Source organism: Mauremys mutica, chromosome 7, assembly GCF_020497125.1.
Source record: "Mauremys mutica isolate MM-2020 ecotype Southern chromosome 7, ASM2049712v1, whole genome shotgun sequence".
NCBI lineage: Eukaryota > Metazoa > Chordata > Testudines > Geoemydidae > Mauremys > Mauremys mutica.
Window position 1 is genome coordinate 60,431,405 of NC_059078.1, and position 22,733 is coordinate 60,454,137.

A 22,733-nucleotide genomic window follows, 5' to 3' on the forward strand; every position below is an offset into this window, starting at 1 on the left:
ATAGACAGAACGGGCCTCCTTATGTAGCCCTGTCATTCACTGCACAAATCTGATGCCATGTAGTAAACGAAACAGCAGGCATCACGTTGGACAGTGGGGATACAAATAAATGTTGCAATAAGGAATGCCCTCCCAAGCTAGGAGCTCTGCCTCGGCGCACCCTCGAGATCAGATTCCACATGGGACCTACATGCCAAAAGAGAAATTCCACTTCACCCCCCCCCCCCACATGCATGTGCAGTGTCACCAGAACAGTGGGGTGGTGCTAGTGGAGGAACCCTTTCCTGTGAATTAAAAAATGTATGTTCTTCTGACTCCATTAGGCTCCTTTGAAAATCCACTCTGAGCGATGATAGCTCAGCTAAATCCAAAAAAGATTTCCAATGGGTCTTTGTAAGGAACAAACCTACCTGTGCCTCAGTTTCCTCATCTGTACAAAGGGTATAATGATTCTGCCTTCCTTTGTAAAGTGCTTGGAGAGCTGCTAATGAAAAGCGCTATCTAGGAGCGAGGTATGATCCCTGCTATTACTAGTATGTCCAATTTAGAGACTATTTCGGGCTGGATTTCAAGTTTCTACCCCCAAACCGCTGCGGGGTTAGTGCGATTTGAAAAAAATGATCACAACAGATTTTCTTTATCATGCCAAAAATGTATCTTTTTCACCCACTGCCTACTCAAAAATAGCTGAACTGTTTTTGCTCAATCTTAAAAAAAAAATTCACCCCCTGGCGGAGAACAGACCTATAAATATCAGCCTGGAAGGTGAAAGCTGGAGAAATTTTTCAGCTACTGAAAACAGCCGATTAGAAAAGAAATTCTTAAGCAAGGCAATCTTAGTGCTAGGCATTGCTATGTGCTCTGCCTGTAGGGAAGGCCCTAGTTCTGGAATTTGTATGAGCATGTAACACCAGTTGGAGTTTTGCACACCTAGGGGCATGTGAACGGAAATGACTGTGATCAGATTCACGCAGGGGGAGGGGGGATTAATGCTGAAAAGCAAGTGAGATCTGTCGTGGGCTGGAGTCCTTATATTTGACACTCCCGGGGAATTGGCAATGCTCTGAAAGGGGTTTGCGCCAGATCCCTGTGCTTTGCCACCCTTCGGCTGGAGGCGCTTCAAAAGGCAGCAGGTGTGATTTGCCACTGAGGGGCATCCTCCATACAGTGCATCCTTTATTCCATCCCTCCCACCTGGGAAGCACCGCTTGGGCTGGCTGCAAATAGGTGTCAGGAAATCCAACTGCTTGAAAATCAGCTGGTGGATGCCTCCCAGAGGTGAAAGTAAGCTGGTCTGGTCCGGTACGGTGTACCGGCAAGAGCCAGTATGCCATGCTGGACTGCACTGGCTTCTGCGGCAGGGATTGAAAGGGCTCAGAGCTCCCCGCGGCTGCAGACAGCCCAGAGCCCTTTGAATCCCAGCCGCAGCTCCAGCGGCTGGGCTGGGGCCAGGATTTAAAGGGCTCAGAGCTCCCCGCGGCTGCAGACAGCCCAGAGCCCTTTGAATCCCGGCCACGGGTCCGGCGGCCAGGCTGGGGCCGGGATTTAAAGGGCTCAGAGCTCCCTGCGGCTGCGGGCAGCCCAGAACCCTTTGAATCCCGGCCGCGGCTCTGGCGGCCGGGCTGGGGCCAGGATTTAAAGGGCTCGGGGCTCCCCTCAGTGGCAGAAGCTCTGTGCCCTTTAAATCCCTGTTCCAGCCCCGCAAAGCTCGGGGTTCCCCCCGGCAGCCGGAACCCCGGCCCTTTAATTTGCCCCTGAGCCCTGGGGGGCTCCCAGCCACCTCTTCAGCTGGGAGCCCCTGGTTGATTTAAAGGCCCTGGGTCTCCTTTAAATCTTGAGAGGCCACACCTCTTCCGGATGAGGCCACGCCCCCCTCAGGACTGCGGCAGTACCGGTAAGTCCTGTAAGTTACTTTCACCCCTGATGCCTCCAAATAAACAGCGCCAGAGGAGTGCTCAGCACGAAGTTAACATCAAAGGACCTGCCCCACTCCGCCCCTCATAGTTCAGACTTGTCATCTCTTGCTATGTGTGATGCCCCAGTATGAGCTACATTGGTGATGCCAGACCCACCAAAATCCGACTGGAGCAGACAGCTGGTCTGCAAGGGCTGGGCTAGGTAAGAACCTGTTTGTTTCCTATATAGCATTGTTTTTGCCATGTCTTTTGGCTTGCTTTTTCATTTGTAAGTCTATACAGATGTGTGTGTGTGTATATATCCTTATTTGGTATCCTAAAGGCCTGATCTTGCACCATTGTCATCAACGACAGTTTTAATACAACTAAGAACAGGGCTTACAATGGTAAAACATTTGCTAGACTATGCACTAAGGCCCCACTCTGCAAGGTGCTGAGTGCTTCCTGTGAGGACCTGAGCACCCTCAACTCCAGCTGAAATCACTGTGGTACTCAGCAGCTGCTAGATGTGGGTCCATAGTTCTGCAGAATCAGTTTTTCTATCAGCGTCTACCAATTGCAAGGCAAGTCTTAGCTAAAGTGTCTGTCTGAGGCCAGCAAAACCCATTCTGAACCCATCTTCTGATGCCCGAGGATAGTGAAGGTGGCAGGCTTTTGAAAGATGCTTTGCACCACAAAGTAGATGTATGTTTTTAACAGTGAGAGTGCTGGATTCTCCATCACTGACAACTTTTAAATCAAGACTGAATGTGTTTCTAAAAGCTCTGCTATAGGAATTATAATGGGGCAGTTCAATGGCCTGTGTTATATGGGAGGACAGATGAGATGATCACAGTGGTTCCTTCTGGCCTTGGAATCTATGAATCGATGAGAGTACTGCAGGTATAAACATAGGCACAGGAAGTAGAGGTGCACAGTGTGCAGCACCCCCAGGTTTTATGCAGGGCCACTGGACCCACGCACACAGCTCCACTCCCTGGTTCGGGTCCTGGGGGCTGGCCCCATGCCCCACTCCCTAGCCACTGGCTCCACGCCCGGGGCCCTGCTACTGGCCCTTCACCCAGGACTCCAGTCCCCAGCCACCGGCCCTGGCCGCTGGCCCCACTACCTGGCAGCTGGCCCTGCACTCCGCTCCCCAACCAGGCACCTAGGGCTCGGGTCCCGGCCACTGGCCCCACTCCCTGGCCGCTGGCCCTGGCCCCACCCCCCACTCCTAGGCCTCCGCTCCCAAGGCCCCGTGCCCAGCCTCCAACTCCCAGGGCTCCACTCCCGGGGCCCCACTCCCAGCCCCATGGCCGGGGCTCTGCTCCTGGCCCCACACATGGGGTCTCAATTGCTGGCCCTTGCCCAGCTCTGCTCCTGTCCCCACGCCCACCCCCAGCTCTGGTCACAACCTTGGCCCCCTTATGTCTGTCCGGATCTCCCCTCTCCTGGAAACACAACCCTGCTCCCAGCCCGAGCTCGGAGGGGAAAGGGGGCTGGATTTCAGCACCTCCACTGCTAAAAATGTTCCAGCACCACTGGGTATAAATGGACATTTGCACAACGGGACAGGACCTACACTGGAATGTTGTTGCTTTAGGCTGTTTTTGTCAGTTCCTTAAAATCACTCAGGCCAGGATCAGAGTCTGTTAAATGAGCAGCAAATGAACATTGGGTAACTGCCGCTGAGGAGGCTGGATTATTGTCCTGCAATGTCTGAGCCACGATCACCTCATAGAAAGGTAGAGCTCCTGGTCTGTCCAAGCGCCAGACCATCAGTGAAATGACACAGTTCTGACAGGCCACCAGGAGAGAGCCAAGACAGAGTCAGGTTCCTGAACACTGGCAATGGAGCCAATCCATGCTGAGAGTGCAGAACGGATGGCAGGGCTGAACAATGCAGTCCTGAGCCCCACACAGACCCCAGTGGAAGGCATGTGGAGATGAAGCAGACATGAAATCCTGCTAGTCTCTGGCCTGGGGATTTGGACTGGTGGTGGATCATACAGTGCACCTGTAGATCACTGCTCAGAGTGTTCTGGGTCCCTCTCTGTGCTTGAACTAGAGGATGAGAGTCTGTTACAGCCTGAGTCTCCAGCTCAAGCTGCAGACTGATGCTTTTGGCTCTGAAGGTCCCTGGTTCACTCAAGTGTCAGCAGTGGCGTAGCCAGGTTTTAAGTGTAGGGGGAGCGAACATAAAAAAGGCACCCTCCCTTGGCTCCTCCTCTGGCCACGCCCCCTTACTCCTCCCGTTCCCCCCCCCCCCAGATTAACCCCGGACCGGCTCAGGACTCCTGCGGGCTTCCCGGGGATGCAGATATCCCCCCGTTCCCTCGCGGTCCCAGGAGAGTCTCTCCTGCCCAGCGCGCTCTGCAGGTATCCCCCGCCGGGCTGTGCCACCCGGTCCCACCCGCGGGGTCCCGTCCCCCCTGCCCCAGACTCCAGGCTCCGGTGCCGCGCCAGGGCCCCTCCCGTCCAGACAACATGGCCTGCGCCCCTGCCCTGCGGGCCCAGCCCCAGGGAGCCCCTCACCCGGACTCCCCAGTGCAAGGCACCAGACCCCTCCCGCTCACCTTCCCTCCTGCGCCGCTGCCTGTCCCCGGCCTGCTCCCGGTGCTCGGTGCACTCCATGCGGGGCTCGCCAGCCAGATGGCCTTAAAGGCACAGGGGCCCTTTCGCCTCCCCCAACCCACCACATTAGCAAGGGGCGGGGGGGACCAGGGAGCACTTGGCTGCCGAGCCCTGAGCCGAGGAGCCGGCCCCCTCGCTCCTCCGGCCGCGTCTGCCGCCCCCCATGGCTCCTCCGGCTGTGTTGCTGTCAGCACCGGCCGGCAGGCGCAGCTTTTTGAAAACATGCTGAGGGGAAGCGGCTGCTTCCACTGAACCCTGCTAGCTACGCTACTGTCAGCCCAGGTGAGGTGGTCACACAGCCAGGCCTCAAGCCTGATTGACTCCCCCTCCCTCCCCACAGGGAGCTGTGGCAACCCAGTAAGTTGATATTCTCTGTGGCTCACGGAGACATATCAGTAAAAAAGGCCTGGCAGTGGCAATGCTATTCCCCAGGCCACCATTGCCCCCTCCCCCACGACACCCCCAGACCCGGCTCCTCAGCATCTCTCCACCTCCACAGCTCCACCAGCTACAGCATCTGGGCCTCCCCCCCGATGGCGCCCCCAGAGATGGCTCCTTGGCATACCCCACCCCACAGCTCCCCCCAGAGATGGCTTCTGGGCCTCCCCCGATGGTGCCCCCAGAGATAGTTGTTGGGCCTTCCCACCCCTCAGTGCCAACTCCTGGGCCTCCCCTCCCCCCTCCCCGAGCCAGCTCTTGGGTCTCCCTACACACACCGTGGTGCCCCCACAGACAGCTTCTCAGCATCCCCCACCCCATGGTGCCCCCAGAGCCGGCTCCTTGGTGTGCCCCCTCCCCTACAGCATGCCCAGAGCATCCACCCTCCCCCACGTGCAGCACATGGAGATCCCCAGGGAGGCAGCAGTGCCCCCCCCCCCAGCTGGTAGCAGTAGCAACCAGAGCTCCTATGTCGCTGCCTTTCTGGGCAGGGGAGGAGACTCACCCAAACCCGCAGCAGCAGCCTATCAGCCAGGAGGCAACATTTTACCCAATGTGTCGGGCACAGGGGGTGCCTTGCTCCCCACCCCCATCCATCCCATCCATGGCTGAGGCTCATGGGGGAGCAGAAGATGAGGCAGCAAGCAGCTGCTGTGGGCAGTGATGTGCTGGAGGAGACATTCTGGGTTAGGTTCTGGTGTAAATCCAGAGTGATCCCAATGAAATCACAGGCTGATGTGGCCGGGACCAGATTAGGATCATGCCCAATGAATGCAAAACCCACAAAAGCCATGGACTGTGAGTGAGCTCCCCATACTGGGAGCTCTGTTCTGTTACACAAGACACAAAAAGAAGAGTCAGCAAACCACAGCCTAGCAAAGAATGCACTCCCTGTCCCATTCGGGAGCCCCGAGCAGCAGCTGCCTGCCTGAATTTCCTGCTGATGCCTCTCTGGGGCAATGGGGCTGAGGTGAATCAGCATCCGAGAGTGGGGAAAGGAAGAGCTGTGACAACCAGGGCCTAATTCTGCTCCTGCTTCCACCGCAGTAAATCAGAAGTGACTCCTTTTAAGTCAATGTAGTTTTTATATCCTTGTCACAGCTGGGGTGACAGTTATCACAGTCAGGCCCACCTGTCCTTAGGGATGTCTGTGAGACAATCAGGTGCGAGACTGGGTGGATCACAACAAGAGCGTGACTCCTCAAGGGGTGGTGTAAGCTGACACCCACTGAAACCAGGTGGGCAAAACTGGCACAGAAGAGGTATCATTCATGGCCGATTTACAGCAACATGCAGAAAACAGAGGGGCTGATCTCTGCTCCAGCCCCCATACCCTTCTCCATAAAGCCATCTTTGCCCCCCTCTACCTCTGCTTCTCCAGAGAGGCGCAGCATAGAATCTGCGCTGGAACGTATGTGACTCAAGATATAGGCAGGGGCTGCCCTGAAGAGACCGAGTAGATCAACAGGGTACAGGGCATACAAGCTCCATAGTTTAGCAGTGAAAGTGGATGCCCTGGGTCTTGCTAGCTAGTAAATATTTCCAATACTATCTGATCATCTATGACAAATAGGACACACTTAGGAACAGGGACTGTTTCTGCAGATCATCTATCCCATCCCCAGTCCTGCTGCCATTAAAATCCATTGCTAATCTACTTTTGACATCAGTAAATGCAGCATCAGGCACGTAATTCCCAGCGCTTCACGGAGGCTAGTTTTAAACATCCCAAGCAATGGACTTCCATGTGGAGTTCATTCCACCGCAAAATAGATGTTAATGCTGGGAAGATTGTGCTTGAAGTTTCCTTTGATTCATTTAATCCCATTGGTCCTAATTACACCCCCTCCTGTGCTACTTTAAAGGGTGCCTCTTCCTGCTGCATTTACAGCCAACAGATACATATAAACAGCAGTGCCAAAACCCTACTCTCCCCTACTGAGGTTGAAAACAGGATGGGGGCGGGGAGGGCGGTGAAGCAAGTTTTTTGCCAAGTTTCTGCCTATTTGTCTATATCTGATATGGAGGCTCTCCAGGCTGAAGGCAGCATTCCAGGATAGTCTCAAAGCAAGAACGGTCTCCACCGTTCTAACCCATTGTTCTATAGACATGCTGCTGGGCTTAGCTTGGGCCATTGCACTCCCAGAGCGCAGTACCTGCTTATCCCAGGGCTAAATCTGGCCCCGCCCATCACAGGGATGAACATGTGTCTGAGTAGGGCCCCTTGCTCTGAAATCTGGAGCTTGGTTGTTATTTGGTGAGAGCTAATTGCAGCCACAACCACATTCTAGACAGCAGGGAAATTCTGCACATCAGTATTAGTGGCTCTGGAATTAAAGCAAAGCCTCAGGGCACTGAGTTTGTTGTGGTTTCAGACATGCACATGCACATCCATCCATCCCACGGCTCTGTTCTCCTGAGCCAGCAGAGTATCGGAAGTGACAAGACTCCTCCTCTCTTGAGCACTGGCCTGGAAAGGACACTTTGTGGATGGATCACCCAGGTAAAAGGGACCAGCATTTGTATTCCAATAACATCTAGACACCCCAGCTGAGATCCGACTGCGTTATTCTGCCCACTGTCCAAACATATCAGGAGACAGACCCTGCCCCAAAGAGCTTACAACGTAAATAAACAAGACAAAGGATAGGAGGGGGAACAAAGGCACAGAAAAGCAACTTGCCGAGAGTCAGGATTCAAACCCATATCTTCTAGGTCCCACTCCAGCAGGCTAGCTGCTGATGCACACTGCCTTTCAAGGTAGCTGCATCCAAAAGGTTTTAAGAGTGGGACCAGTGCCAGGCCAGAACATTATCCCGTCACTGAGAGCTCTTCTCCCATGAAATAAAATGGCTGTAAAATTACCCAGCTCCACAAAGTTATCTAATCTGTGTGCCTCCCTCAAAACGCTGCCACTGGTCTGATCACTATCAATCTGACCATGTGGCCAAGCCTCCTGCGACTTCCCCAACAGCTAACCACAGAAATGGGCAGCGCACGGGGAAAGGAAACCCAAAGCCAGACACAGAATTTAGCCCATCAGCCCACTACTCATCTTAGAACTTTTGCTATTACCAGTACAGGTCCTCAGACACACAGTTAAGCAGTTCTGTTTATATTCAGCAAAGCCAAGGCCCTTACTCCTCGCTGCTCTCCGTCACTCAGCAGGCACTGCTACCGACCAGGAGGCAGCAAAATGAGGCACTTCTGCTGAGTGTAATGTGCAAGAGCCATGCTGCTTCTCTCCATTTGTGCATAAAGGACCCAGTCCTTGCATGCCTTGTGCAAATTCACGTTGTGAGATTCAGGCATGCAAGCTCACACCCAGAAGTGATAACTCACTCCCTTATGGAGCATGACCCAAAACCCACTGAAGTCAATCGGAGTCTTTCAATTTACTTCCTTGGCTACAGCTCAGGCTCTTACTATATAAAATGCAGTTCCATACAGATCTATGCCTTTATCTAAATATTGCAGATGAGATGCTTTTTTCCTTCACCCTTTTAGTTATACACATGCCATCTAACAAACTCACTGTTCATTGGTTCACTTTGCACTGTCTTTAAGCTTTTTCCTTTTTGGATTTAATTGTTTTTTTTCTTTTTTGCCAAAAGGCAGCTCTGCTTGTGTAATATCGGACAAAGTACAAATAAACACAACCTGCTTTCAATAACAAAGTTATGTCTACAACAAAGCAAACATTTGGCAGAACTTGCCAGCTATTGTACATGGTTACATAAAATCTAAACATCAGCTACACTATACCCCAGTGAAGAAAGACAGATAGGAAAAAATACCAGCAGATCAGGGTTTGATAATAATACATAATATTGACTGCGGGCATTCAGATTCCTTGAGTCATGGATTTTTAACACCAGAAGGGACCACTGTGATCATCTAATCTGACCTCAAACATAGTGATATACTTGGTATAAATGACTAGGTTAGATAGATAGATAGATAGATAGGATGTATGGGGATACATAGATTTACATATAGGGTGTACGGGGATAGATAGATGGATGGGGTGTATCGGGATACAAAGATGGGTGGGATGGATGGGTGTATGGGGATACATAGATGTACAGATGTGGTGGATGGGATAGATAGATGGGGTGTATTGGGATGAATAGATGGGGTGTGTGGGGATGGATAGATATATGGATAGATGGAGTGTATGGGAATGGGTAGATTGATGGATGGGGTGTCTGGGGATAGATGGATGGATGGGGTGAATAGGGATAGATAGATGCCTATATAGGGTCTATGGGGATGGATAGATAGATGGATGTTTGGCTGTTTGGGGACAGATAGATGGATAGATGGGGTATATGGGAATGGGTAGATGGATGATGGGGTGTATGGGGATAGATAAATAGATGGATACATGGACTGTATGATGATAGAAAGATGGATAGATGGGATGTATGGGGATAGATAGATGCATGAATAGGATTACGGGAATAGACAGATGGGTGGATGGGGATTGATAGATGAATGGATGGATGGAAATAGATGGTATATGGGGATGGAGATATGGGGTTTATGGAAATGGGTAGATGGATGGATGGGGTGGATGGGGATAGATAAATGGATATAGTGTATGGGGATAGATAGATGGGTGGATGGATGGGTGCATGGGGATACAGAGATGGATAGATGTGGTGTATGGGGATAGATAGATGGGGTGTTTCGGGATGGATATATGGAGTGTATGGAGATGGATGAATGGGACAGATGAGGATAGATAGATGGATAGAATGGGGTTTATGGGGATAGATAGATAGATAGATGAGGTATATATGGAGAGATGGGGTGTATGGTGATCAATAAATAGATAGATGGATGGGGTGTATGGAGATAGATTGATGAATAGATGCAGTGTATGGGGATCCACAGATGGATATATAAGGTGTATGGGGATAAGATAAATCACTAGATGGGGTTTATGGGGACAGATAGAGAGAGTGAGAGAGAGATGGGATGGATGGGGGTACACAGATGCATATATAGAGTGTATGGGGATAATTAGATGGATGGGGTGTATGGGGATAGATAGGTATATAGATGGGGCATATGGGGATGGATGATGAGTGGATGCACTGTGTGTGGATACACAGATACACAGAGTGAATTGGTAGATGGATGGATGGGGGTGTATGGGGATAAGGTAAATGGATATATAGGGTATATGGGGATAAGATAAATCAATAGATGAGGTTAATGGGGATAGATAGATGGGTGGATGGAAATAGAGAGATAGATGGATGGATGGATGGCTGTATAGGAATAGATAGATGGGTGGATGGGGATTGAAAGATGAATGGAGCGGTGTATGGGGATGTGTCTATGGATGGATGGGGTTTATGGAGATGGATAGATGGTTTTTTTGGAGATAGACAGATGGATAGATGGGGTTTATGGGGATAGATACATGGATATATTGGCTGCGAGAGGATAGATAGATCTGTTGGATGGGGATGGATTGATGGATGGGGTGCATGGGGATTGATAGATGGGGTGTATAGGGATGGATAGATGGATGGATGGGGTGTATGGGGTGGATAGATAGATAATTACAACCATATTCAGAAATTTAGACCTGCTATAATCAATTAAGTTTAAGGGGCAAACTCAGCTCTCCTTATTTACATGAACTCCTATAGATTTCAGTGGAATCTTTCTGCATCAGGGCCTCATGATCAGATCCCAGATGTACTGATGAATCAGGATTAGGCGGTACAGCATATGAGTGCTTGGTCTTCCAGACAGGTTGGTCCCCATCTTGACATAGGCCACGAGTGAAATGAGCCCAATATTTTCAAAAATGGGGGTCCAAAGTTAGGTGACTGAGTCCATAGTGGGGGACCTAAAATAGTGGTGTGATTTTCAAATGTGCTGAGATCCCACCATCTCCCATTAGCCGCTGTCCTAGGTGTCCAAGGCTGGATTTAGCCATTCATTTTTAAATAATTTTGACCTAAATCTAGTGGGTTTCCCTCTGATCCAGTGCACACTATCAGCACACAGAACAGCAGTCAGTGCTGAAACCTCCTGCAGAGAGATGCTGCAGAAGTACCTGAGACAGATCAATATCCTGTGCTTAAGTCCAGTCCTTGGACTGGAACAGTGGGAATGTTGCAAGATGGGCAAAGATTCATAGAGAGGACTGGGGGGTGGTTCCTATTTGCTCTAGCCAGTGCCTGTATTCCATCATTTTTGTGAGTACTACATTCACTCAGCACGTTTGAAACAAACGATGGTTTTTTTGGCTTTCCTGGCACATACAATGTCCTTGCCAACCAGGGCTTTTGAAAATAAAGCACACGGTGTGTAGAGACTGGGTGACTCTGGGGACTGGCAATAGCTTGCAGCAACCTTTAGGTCATCAGTCCAAAACTGACCCGGGGCAATAATTACGGAAAGACCTTCCCATCTGGTGACTGTGTGGCCTGGATGTAATGAGTCTTAATCACTTCCCCAGAGGACTAATTGATCTCCTTGTTGGAAGTGTCAGCAGAGAGGCCAAGGAGGGAATGGGCCATGAAGGCCAATCTCCCTTCTCACCTGCAGAGACGGGGCACTTCCAGAGCAGGGTTGATGCATGCTGGCAAGGACACTGCGGGGGAAGCTTGCACAGCCATTGTCTGTCCTGTGGATAAACAGAAGTCTGCAACCCCAAAGTCTGCCCAACTCAATTTTGCTTAAAATATAAATGATCTTTGTGAAACGCCCCAGTTAGAGGAATGCAGAAATATATCCAAAAATCTCAAGTTCCTTCTTTCTCCAGCCTCATAGTTCAAAAATAAGCAAAAGGATTTCTTCACATTCAGTAAATAAAAATACACATAGCTATGTGGCTCAGACCTGTCATGTCAAGCACTAGCCAGGAGCAGATGTTCATGGCAGAGTTAGAAACCCCTTTAAACTAAGGACTTATAATTGCTACACTGATAGACAATTATAGTGATGCTACCAGGCGCCGCTATAATTAGAAAACACTAGAGGTCAGTTGTTTTTTTTGCAAGTGCATTTGGACACAGTGGCAAACAAGAGCTGGATGTCAACAGCAATGTAGCAGAGGAGAGAGGGATAACACAACACAAGGATGTCACCACGTGATCTGAACAGAGCCAAGTGAGCAAACCCCTGAGCAGAGGATGTAGTGCAGAGACAGGCAGCTGGATTCTTATGCAGCCTGAGGGCTGTCAGCAGCAGCCGGGAGGCCACTACCACAAGAAGCTGTGAATTAGTAAACTTGACGGACCTGTGGCAATGGGTTCAGCAGAAGCTAAGCACCAGTCCAGTGTCAACTCCTGAGCACACATAGCTCCCATGGCCTACAGCAGGAACTGTGGGTGCTCAGCATCTCTGAAAACCAGGACATTACTATATAAACATCAATGCAATTGGCGATCAGCCCTCTGATTTCTGAGTCCCCTAGCCCCCTGTAACTGGCACACTGGAGTAAGGGAGCCCTACACTTACAACATTCCCCCAGCATCAGTCTGAACCAGAAGAGCCCTACCTTCTGAATCACCAGAGCCACTTCCCATAACTTGAAGGTGTCCCCTCCAAGTACCAACAAAGGCTAATGCTGCTCCAGCATAACATACCGTGGTTAAGGGTATGTCCAGACTACCCGCCGGATCGGTGGGTAGCAATCTATCTATCAGGGATCGATATATCGCATCTCATCTAGACACGATATATCGATCCCCGAACGCACTCCCGTCGACTCCGGAACTCCACCAGGGCGAGCAGCGGAAGCAGAGTCAATGGGGGAGCCGTGGCCGTCGATCCCGCGCGGTGAGGATGGGAGGTAAATCAAAATAAGATATGTCAACTTCAGCTACGCTATTCCCATAGCTGAAGTTGCGCATCTTACATCGACACCCCCCGCCCCCAGTATAGACCATGAATACAGAACCCAGAGGGCAGATTGTATCTATCTGTGGTAGCTTCAAGAGGTTTGCCCACAGAAATAAGAGCTTTGCCCTGACCTTCTGCTTTGTGTGGAATGACACCCTCTAGAGATCTGAGATAGGTCTTTGCTTTTTTCCCCATGTCAGGCCTTCATATACCCCTGGTTCTTTTGCTCTGAAGCTGCCTATCCCATAGAGTTAATACAGGAAGATGTAATCTACATCAGAAGGAGAAAAACTGCACAAACTCAGCAAGTTTCTCTTTCTAATTGGCATCATATATTATACCAATAACTTCACCAGTGCATGATCTTTTCCCCTCTGCCAGCTGATGTCTTGAGGATTTGATCCCTGCAGACGCCAACTGGCAAGATGAAAAAGAAAATCAGGCCCTGACAAAGTCATTGCGGTAATGTACAGTGCCTGCACCAATAAGAGAAGAAACTTGTATTCTTTCAGTCTGGCTGCTTTTGATATGAGATGATATCTTCCCACAAGGGAGCAAAGTAACAGAGAGGACTTATTAAAGTCATTCTGGTTCACCCAGACTGACTTCTCAGACATGCCTTGTCATTCAGTCATAGAGGGCCTCACAGGGCTTTAGGACTCAAGCCTGGATATTTCATTGGGGGAGTGATAGCTCAGTGGTTTGAGCATTGGCCTGCTAAACCTAGGGTTGTGAGTTCAATCCTTGAGGGGGCCATTTAGGGAACTGGGGCAAAATCAGTACTTGGTCCTGCCTTGTGAAGACAGGGGACTGGACTCAATGGCCTTTCAAGGTCCCTTCCAGCTCTATGAGATAGGTATATCTCCATATATAATTGCAACCCATTGTTATCCATCTAATTAAGACTGAATGTCTCTAATTCCAAACTGGCCAGGCACAATGGAGGAAGGCAATCCACAATATCACTTGGTGGCATACAATGTCTAGCACTGCATATTGTTGGGGGTTATTCCATTAGAAGTTGGACCCAGAAATGCTCTCTGAATAAATGTGATTCCAAAAATGTGTATGTTACAGTCTCAGTTTCACCCATCCCCCTCTGACTGGCCATCCTCCCTTCCAACACTCAGAGATTCCCCCCACCCTGTCAACTCTTACTTATTATCTGGCTTCGTCCTGCTAAACTGTTCCAAGAGCCAGAGTCCATCCAGGAGATCTGTCCTCAGAAACCCCCTTACTGCCATACCACCAGTCACGTAGAAAAGCAGAAAGGGACAAATACAACTTCAGTTTGTACGCACAGCTCCCACCAGCATCCCTGGACATTCTGCTGCAGCACATAGACTGTGGGGCTTTCACATAATCCTTGCAGATTTCTTTCTTGTAACAGTCCTACTCCAAAAAGGCCAACAGGAATTTCACCATTGGTTTCAGTGGGAGCAAGTTCAGACCTTAAAACCACAAGAAACTCTTTCAACTTAAATGGCCAAATTACCTCTTTTGCATTTTTCATTCCAAACAGTTTGGCTTTTATGGCTTGATCTTGCTATGATTGAAGTGGATGGGAGTTTTGCCATTGACTTTAATGGCGGCAGGATTGGATCCTACACATGGATCATCTATACCACAGTCACAATCAAGTCAGAGAATCAAGTTACATCACAATTTCAATGTATAGGTTTGACAGTACCTTAACCAATATCTAAAGCCTTAGATTTGACTAGGCATATAATAATGACTTTTTAAGGCAAGGAAATTACATTGTATGAAGTTATATACATGTCCTATCCTGCCAATCTCAAACACCAATATCCATTTTTACTGATTTTTTATTACATCCTGGAGAACAGCAGGATAATATTGATAATAACAATTCAAAATCTTAATACAAGTGCATTTGATGCTGGAGTCAGAAAGCCCTGTAATAAACCTTAGTAGTCAGGAGGCTATTTTGTGATGCATATTCCTGGAAAACAACAACTGCCATAGGAAGTTTTGGCATCCTTTTGCTTTTAGAACAAAACAAAGTCACCATCTTTTTTTGAGAAGGTGCTTTTTGGCCCAAAGCTCTGCAGAAGGCCTGATAGAGTGAACAATTCCCCCGCTAGACACACACACAGCCATCTGGTCTGATGCACATTGGAAAAAAAGCTCCAATCTTTAGTCATGTTTTAACATGTGCTAACTAAAGTGTCTTGACTAGCACAACTGTAAATTCTACTGTAGACAGGACACAAACATTTCTTTCTTATCACGTTGAACCCAAGGCTGCACACTAGAGTTAAACACAACTAGGAATGAGCACCCATGCCCTCTAACACTTGTGTAGTGTCTACACTAGAATTTACAGTTGACTTGAGTACCACCTGTTAATACACATTACAAATTCTGGTGTAGACATACCCTAAGCCATGTTTAAACTAGGATAATAGGTAGTATCTAAAAATTCATTAGCCAATATGTATGAACTAATATATTTTAAACACTAGTGTAGACAACCCCCCAAAGATTAACCATGACCAGCTAATACATTTTTAAATAAGTGAAACCGCGCCTGTAAACAATTGCGACAAACAACTGTTGGGAGTCTTAAAATTAACCAGAATGCACAGGCTGTACTGTATCCTAGAATTAACCAAATGCCTTGGGTGATAGCCTAGAACTAAGCAAATTCTTTGGATTTAAGCCTAGAACTAAGTAAATGCAAATGGTTACAGCCTAGAACCGACCGAATCCCTTAACATCCCAGAACTAACGCAAGTCGCGCATTATGCGCTATTACCCGCGTATTAACAGGCTCTCCCGAGCGTGGCTGCCTTTGCTGGGACACTGAGGCCCTGAAAAGCTCTGTGCCCCCGTGTGTGTGACCTGAGCTTCCCTGGCTGGGGGTGCCTTTGCTTTGCACAGTGCTCTCTTTGTGTGCAGGGCGCGGGCAGCGTGGGAGGGCGGCATGCCCCGGCGATCCGCCCAGAGATCCCAGCTGCAGCAGCAGGGCAAAGGCAGTGAAGGGTGAATAACCGCTTTGAAAAGGGACTGTCACTTACTTATCCAGGACGAAGTAGAGATCGAAGGCCCCGTGACAGGAGCGCTGGTCGTCTCGCCCTTCCTCCTCCGGCTCCGCTTGGGCGCAGGACGCCAGGCTCCAAGTAGCCAGCAGGAAGGCGCAGAGGAAAGCCGCTTTCTCCACGCAACTCCCACGACTCGCCATTTTCTTCCTCAATCTCTGCCCCCCTCCCCCGCCCCGCGGCCCTCGGAGGCTGTTCAGAAGCAAAGAAAAAGTTTCCGATCTCCTCTCAAACATGCGCAGAACCAGACCTCGGCTCCCCCACCCCACTGGTCCATGCAAGGGCAGAGGTGCTGCTGGGGGTGGGGGAGATTTCTGGGTGGAAGGGGGGCTTGGCTCGGAGTCCGGATGGACGGTACCTAAAGCCCCATCCCCCCGTCCCTCGCTAACAGGCTGGGTTGAGTTGCTAGAGTAGCAACTCAGCCCCAATTTCCTGCGTTCCTCCTCCCGCAGGGAGCGAACAGATTCGTAGGGAGGGGGAGACAGGATCTTATGGTGGGGAAGCTGAGCTGGGACTTTCCTGTTCCGGGCTCCAGAGCGGGGAAGGGAGAGCACGAGATGCACCCCCCCTTCCCCCACAAACACACCCACACCCACAACACCAGAGCTACACCCAGGGAACAGCTCGGGGCTGCCTGCTCTCCCTCCCTGAGAGTCAGCTCTGGATTCGTTTGCTGGCAAAGCTGTTTTAAGTCTCTCACTCTCGTCTTCTTGCAGCCTCCCTGTTCCCGTCGGAGGCAGCTGGTTTTACAACCACGCTCAGAGTTTAGGGACCCTAAAGCAACTAGGACCGGTCACCGCTTTGCTATGTATTGAGTGTATTTCATGGGCACGGCCGGGGAGCAGTTCTGGAATCACGCGACAGGTAAAGGGCTAGGAGGAAGAATTGCAGCGAATCGATGTGTCTTGACCCCAGGCGAACGAATTGTAGCGATCTGTCTGGACCGCATCGCTGGGAACGAGTCGTGCAAAGGGGCTGTTGGGTTCACGGATGTTTATTCAGCTGCTGCTTTTTTGTTTCAAGAGGAATCGATTTAACCCACTCTCACAAGTGTCATGAAAACAGTTCGGGCTCCTACCGAGTTAGCCGTTGCTTTTAAAGCGCTGCTTTTAAAACAATCCAGCTAGCCCTCAGATCTATTAGTCGCCCAAATGCCTCCGGTCAATCCGCTCCCTAGCTGCTCATTACCCTCTGTGCCTCGCGATTTCCAGTCGGGAGGGCGAACATTTTATATCGGAGAGGCAGCCTTGCAATTTCCCAAACAACGAATCGGTGCTTCTTTCAACTGCTGTTATCAATCCACCTTGCCCCTGTCACACGCCTTTTCGATCCACGTGCAAAAGAAAATGCCCGGTTGCTGTAGTACAGGTTGCTGCTCCCTCCCCCTTTTTTTTTAACCCCACGATTAAATGTTTTCTTCTAATGATAAAAACGAACACAGAGAGAGAGACTTGTGTATTGTGGGTGTCATATACGTGGGTGGATGTACAGTGTAGGTACGGTTAAAATAAATCACTGAATTGAGGTTTTAAAAAACAACAGATATCTGGACCTCCAACCCCCCTATCATCACCACCCCCACACAAAATCCCCCTTAAAGAACTGGCCAAAGCCCGCATTCATCTGGATGCTGCATATGAAATCTGAATAATTAGCAGTTTCCCGCCGCCCATCTCCACGCTGGGAACTAACTCTCTCCTCCCGCCCCCCATCACCCACCAGTCACAGTTCCTGAGAAGGGACTGGGATTATATGACCTGATTAACGCCTAGAGCCACAGGGAGGGATGAGAGTAGTCACTTTGGATGAGAGAGTTGGGAACGGACGTTGCTCTTTCTTTGGGGGGAGGTTCATTGTCAGAGAATGAATCCACAGCGATCATGGGGGTTGGAAGGCAAATTGCTCCATTTACATTGTCCCAAAGACTCCTAACCTGCCTCTCATCACAACCCCAAGAGAGATCGCTCCCCGTGCAGAGAACAAAATTCTTTCTGAGGACAGGAAGGGGGTCTGGTTGTTTCTCTGCTCTCAGTGACAAAGAGGAGCCTGGATATGGAAAAAGTGGGTAAACAACGAGGTGGCAAAATTTGCAGATGATACAAAATTACTTAACTACCTTAAGTCCCAAGCACACTGCGAAGAGTTCCAAAGGGATCTCACAAAACTGGGTGACTGGGCAACAAAATGGCAGATTAAATTCATTGTTAATAAATGCAAAGTAATGCATGTTGGAAAACATAATCCCAACTGTACATGTAAAGTGATGTGGTCTAAATTAGCTGTTACCACTAAAGAAAGATCTTGGAGTCATTGTGGATAGTTCTTTGAAAACATCCACTCAATGTGCAGTGGCAGTCAAAAAAGCGAACAGAATGTTGGGAGTCATTAGGAAAGGGACAGATAATAGGACAGAAAATATCACATTGCCACTATATAAATCCATGGTATGCCCACATCTTGAATACTGTATGTAGATCTGGTCACCCCATCTCAAAAAATCATATTGGAATTGGGAAAAATATAGAAAAAGCTAACAAAAATAATTAGGGGTATGGAACAGCTTCCATATGATGAGAGATTTAAAAGACTGGGACTTTTCAACTTTGAAAAGAGAGGACTAAGGGGAGATATGATAGAGGTCTATAAAATCATGACTGGTGTGGAGAAAGTAAATAAGGAAGTGTTATTTACTCTGTCTCATAACACAAGAACTAGGGGTCACCAAATGAAATTAATAGGCAGCAGGTTTAAAACAAACAAAAGGAAGTATTTCTCCATGCAATACACAGTCAGCCTGCGGAACTCCTTGCTAGACGATGTAGTGAAGGCCAAGACTATAACAGGGTTCAAAAAAGAGCTAGATAAATTCATGGAGGATAGGTCCATCAATGGCTATTAGCAAGGATTGGGAGAGATGGTGTCCCTAGCCTCTGTTTGCCAGAAGCTGGGAATGGGCAATAGGAAATGGATCACTTGATGATTACATGTTCTGTTCATTCCCTCTGGGGTACTTGGCATTGACCAGTGTCAAAAGACAGGATACTGGGCTAGATGGACCATTGGTCTGATCCAGTATGGCCGTTCTTAAAGTCCAAAGCAAACCTTTCACAGTGTCACATTAGCATCTCCTGTCCTGTCCTGGCACAACAGATAGCGCCAGAGGCAAAGTTTTGAGCTGAAGTGTGCATTGGGGTGGGAATTAAATCCTCTCACTGTTCTAAGCTGATCCCTTGATACTTGCCTCTTTAGTACTGAAACTATCAGAAGGTCAGTTTGGTCCTCCCACCTCCAGTCCTGTGGGATCCAAGCTAAAGATTCCTCTGATCTAGTGGGTTTTCAAACTTTTTTCATTTGCAGGCCCCTAAACGTTTTCAAATGGAGGTGTTGACCCCTTTGGAAATCTTAAGACATAGTCTGTGGAACCCCTGGGGTCCACGTGGACCTCAGGTCAAAAACCACTGCTATAGGGAAGCTGCAGGGCGTGTTCCCTCTGGGTTGTTGCTTGCCGTCCCAATGCCCATCCTCATGTGTGCGGTGGGGGGCAGATTTGCCAGTGACTATATGATCCTGGTGTATATCTATGGTGTATGAATGTGTATGGATGTGTTGTGTTTCTTTGTGTACCTATGAGTGCCGCCTCTACGCACCAAGGTGTGTATTTCTGTGTGAGGTGCATGGGTGCCAGAGAGTGTGCATGTTTGCAGCCGACTTTGCCTATGGATAGGAAGCAGAAGGTGTTTGGTGTGACCATGTGGGAGCATGCACGGGTGTATTGAGTGTATATATTTGGTGTGTATGTATAGGGGTGTGTGCTCTGTGTGAGAGGAGTGTGTGTTGTGTGCGTATGTGGGGTGTGCATGCAGGACTGTTGTGTATGGTGTGTGTAGGAGTGTGTGTTGTGTCTGTCTGTAGTTGGGACTCGGAGGGTGTGTAGATGTGGTGTAGGAGTGGGCATTGTGTGTGTATGTGGGGTGTGTGCAGGAGTGTGTTGTGTATACGAGATGTGTATGTGCAGGAGGGTGTGTTGTGTGTGTACAGGACTCTCTCTGTGTTGTTGTGTACCTGTGCTGCGTGACTGTGTCTGCATGTGGAGCGTGTTATGCGCAGGAGGGTGTGTTGTATGAGTGCAGGACTCTGTGCATATCTTGTGGTACATATGTTGTGCGTGTTGTGTGTCTGTATGTGGGGTGTAGCAGTGTGTGTGTGTTCACACAGTAGCGGCCCCGCCTGCCCCAGGCCGCGCCACCCTCCCCTGCAGCCGGGTCCCGGGGCTCGGCAGCACAGCACTAGTCCTGTGCCGGGACCGGGGACCGCGACGGGGCGGGGCTGGCAGCCCACACCCTCCCCGCCGCTTCCCGGCGGGCTGGCACGGGCCGGCCCGGGCCGGCGTGGGGGCGGGGAGCGAGCTAAGACGGCGGGCGCCGGGCCCCTTCGCCAGCAGCCGCAGCCGGGTCGGGCTGGGAGACCCGGCCAGCGAGTCTCTGCACCGCGCAGATACAGGCGGGGCTCGGAAACGTACTGCCCCTGGCTCTGTTACAGCCCCTCCCCCCTACACACACAACTGTACCTACACAACCCCCTCACACCAATACCCCCACACAGCCCTCTCCATATACACACAGCCTTCTCACACACACAGCTCTCCCACCAACACACACAACAATACACACACAGCCCTCTCACCTACACCCATCCACCTACACACACAGCCCTCCCACCAACACACACAACAATACACACATAGCCCTTCCACCTACACACAAACACTGACGGTCCTCACACCCACACGGACTTTCTACCTACACACACAAATACACACACAGCCCTCCCACACACGCACACGACTCGCAGCCCTCCCCATATACACATACATACACAGCTCTCACATACACACAGCCTTTCCGTCTACACACTCACAGCCCTTTCACACATGCAGCCCTCCCGCGCCTACACACATACACACAGCTCTCATACTCATAGGCTTAGCTCTCCCACACACAAATATGCACACACAGCTCTCCCACCTACACTTGCACACACAGCCCTCCCACGTGACCTACATACACAAATGCACTCACCGCTCACTCAAACACACACTAATCACACACTCACACAGCCCCTCACATCAGCACATATAAATACACACACACCTGTAACAATCACACTCACATATGGGCGCAGACACACACACCCCCCTCTGCTGTGTAAGTTACTGCTAGAAAATCTTGAGCCAACGCTAAAGCTGCAAGCAAACCGGCTCTGATTTCGTTTTACGTTTCCTCGCTGGACCCAGTTCAGAAAATCAGACCGCCCTGGCTGTAGGCGGGTCAGCAAGAAAGGGTCTCAAATGGTTTTAGCAGAGAATTTGCCCCCCTATAAACCATGCCCGTCTGAAGTTGAATGCACTGCTTGTGTTAACCACTTTTTCTGCCCCGGCCATTTCAGCCCCAATGGTTAACTTAGATCACGGAGATGGAAATAAAAACAACCCACATCCTATATGTTGACACACACAAAAAATGAACCAGTGACTTCAGGGCAGTGAAAATCCCCTCCCCTAGGCTGAGAGCTCCGTGCTGCCCACTAGGCGTCCTTTCCCGGGGAAATGTCTCTTTCCCGGGCTGCTGCAGACGTGTCCGAGGCGCAAATGTGCCAAGCGTAGATCAGAAACAGATTTCCACCCCTCTACGTGCATTGAAATGAATCCAGTAAATTGCCTTTTAAAATAAAAGCCAAATGCTCATCGCTTCGGATCCCTTTGGTGCACGACAAAGATCTGGTTCCTGTCAATGTTGCAGGTATAATTACCCCACACGTGCTTTTCAACCTGAAATAAACTATAGTACGCATCGCGTATCTTTTGACATTTAGGTGGCTCGTGCACATTCACCATTTTTCTTACCCGTTCTGCAGCGTATCACTTTTTCATTCCGGATCCCTCATAAACAATCGATTGCATTGCTCCTTTATATGCACGGGGTACACGTGCAGACAATAAACAGATCACCCCAGTGACTAGCTATTAATGCCCATTGGGACCTGTAGCACATCAGTGGGGCAAACTTGAAGGCTTGTATAAAATTGGGAATAGTATAATAATCACGCAATTATAATTGTTGAACTAAGAATCAAGAAAATTCTGAATTAGAAGTCTGTTATCCCCCCCCCCCCCCAACACACACACCCCTTTGCTGTGTCCAGATATTACAGAACTACTCGGTAATGATTTCTTCAGACTTTAAATACCAACGTGTGCCAGGGCACAGCACAGTGGTTAGAGGAGATTTTGACTTAATTCTTAATTTCTTGCTCCACTCCAGCTCTGAAGAGCTATATCTTTGTTTCACATTTTGATATTTCCAGGGTTCAAGTTCTCAGGGTATAAAATCAGCATAAAGAGATGCCAAGTTAATTGCTTCATGCCCTGTGCAAACTTGACAACTCCTGTTACTGGTGGGTAGGTGACATGGCGTCTAACCCCTTTGTCTAATCAAAGGGGGAGGGCGTAGCGGGGGCGGGAGGGGACAGGGAGTGGGGTGGGGAGCTGCACGATTGAAAATGACAAGAACGCCCATGTTCATTTGCTCATGCGTTGCTCAAAATAAAAACCAAACTAACTGCATCCAGTCCCATCAGCTGATCTGGCACTAACCGCTAGATCCTGTTTCCATTAGGGAATCGATACAAATAATCTTAGCACATTTTCTTGTAATGGTTCACGTGCCCTAATGCAAAGGGTGGGTTTTTTTTAAAAATCCGTTCCCTGTATATTATTAACCTATTTGCATGTAAATTGCGAAATATAAACAAACAGCTCCGGCAATGGGAA

General features: G+C 49.5%; 1 protein-coding gene across 1 annotated transcript in view; it reads right to left on the reverse strand.

Moving 5' to 3' along the window:
- Positions 1 to 21,837, reverse strand: part of ANTXRL (ANTXR like) — an 86,167-nt gene extending 64,330 nt beyond the window's left edge. Inside the window, exons 1-2 of the mRNA XM_045022539.1 lie at positions 21,807 to 21,837; positions 15,884 to 16,096 (exon numbers count right to left, since the gene is read on the reverse strand). Coding sequence (XP_044878474.1) covers positions 15,884 to 16,047 — 164 coding nt within the window. The 5' untranslated portion in view covers positions 16,048 to 16,096; positions 21,807 to 21,837. The remainder of the gene's footprint in view (positions 1 to 15,883; positions 16,097 to 21,806) is intronic.
- Between the last annotated feature and the right edge of the window lie 896 nt (positions 21,838 to 22,733).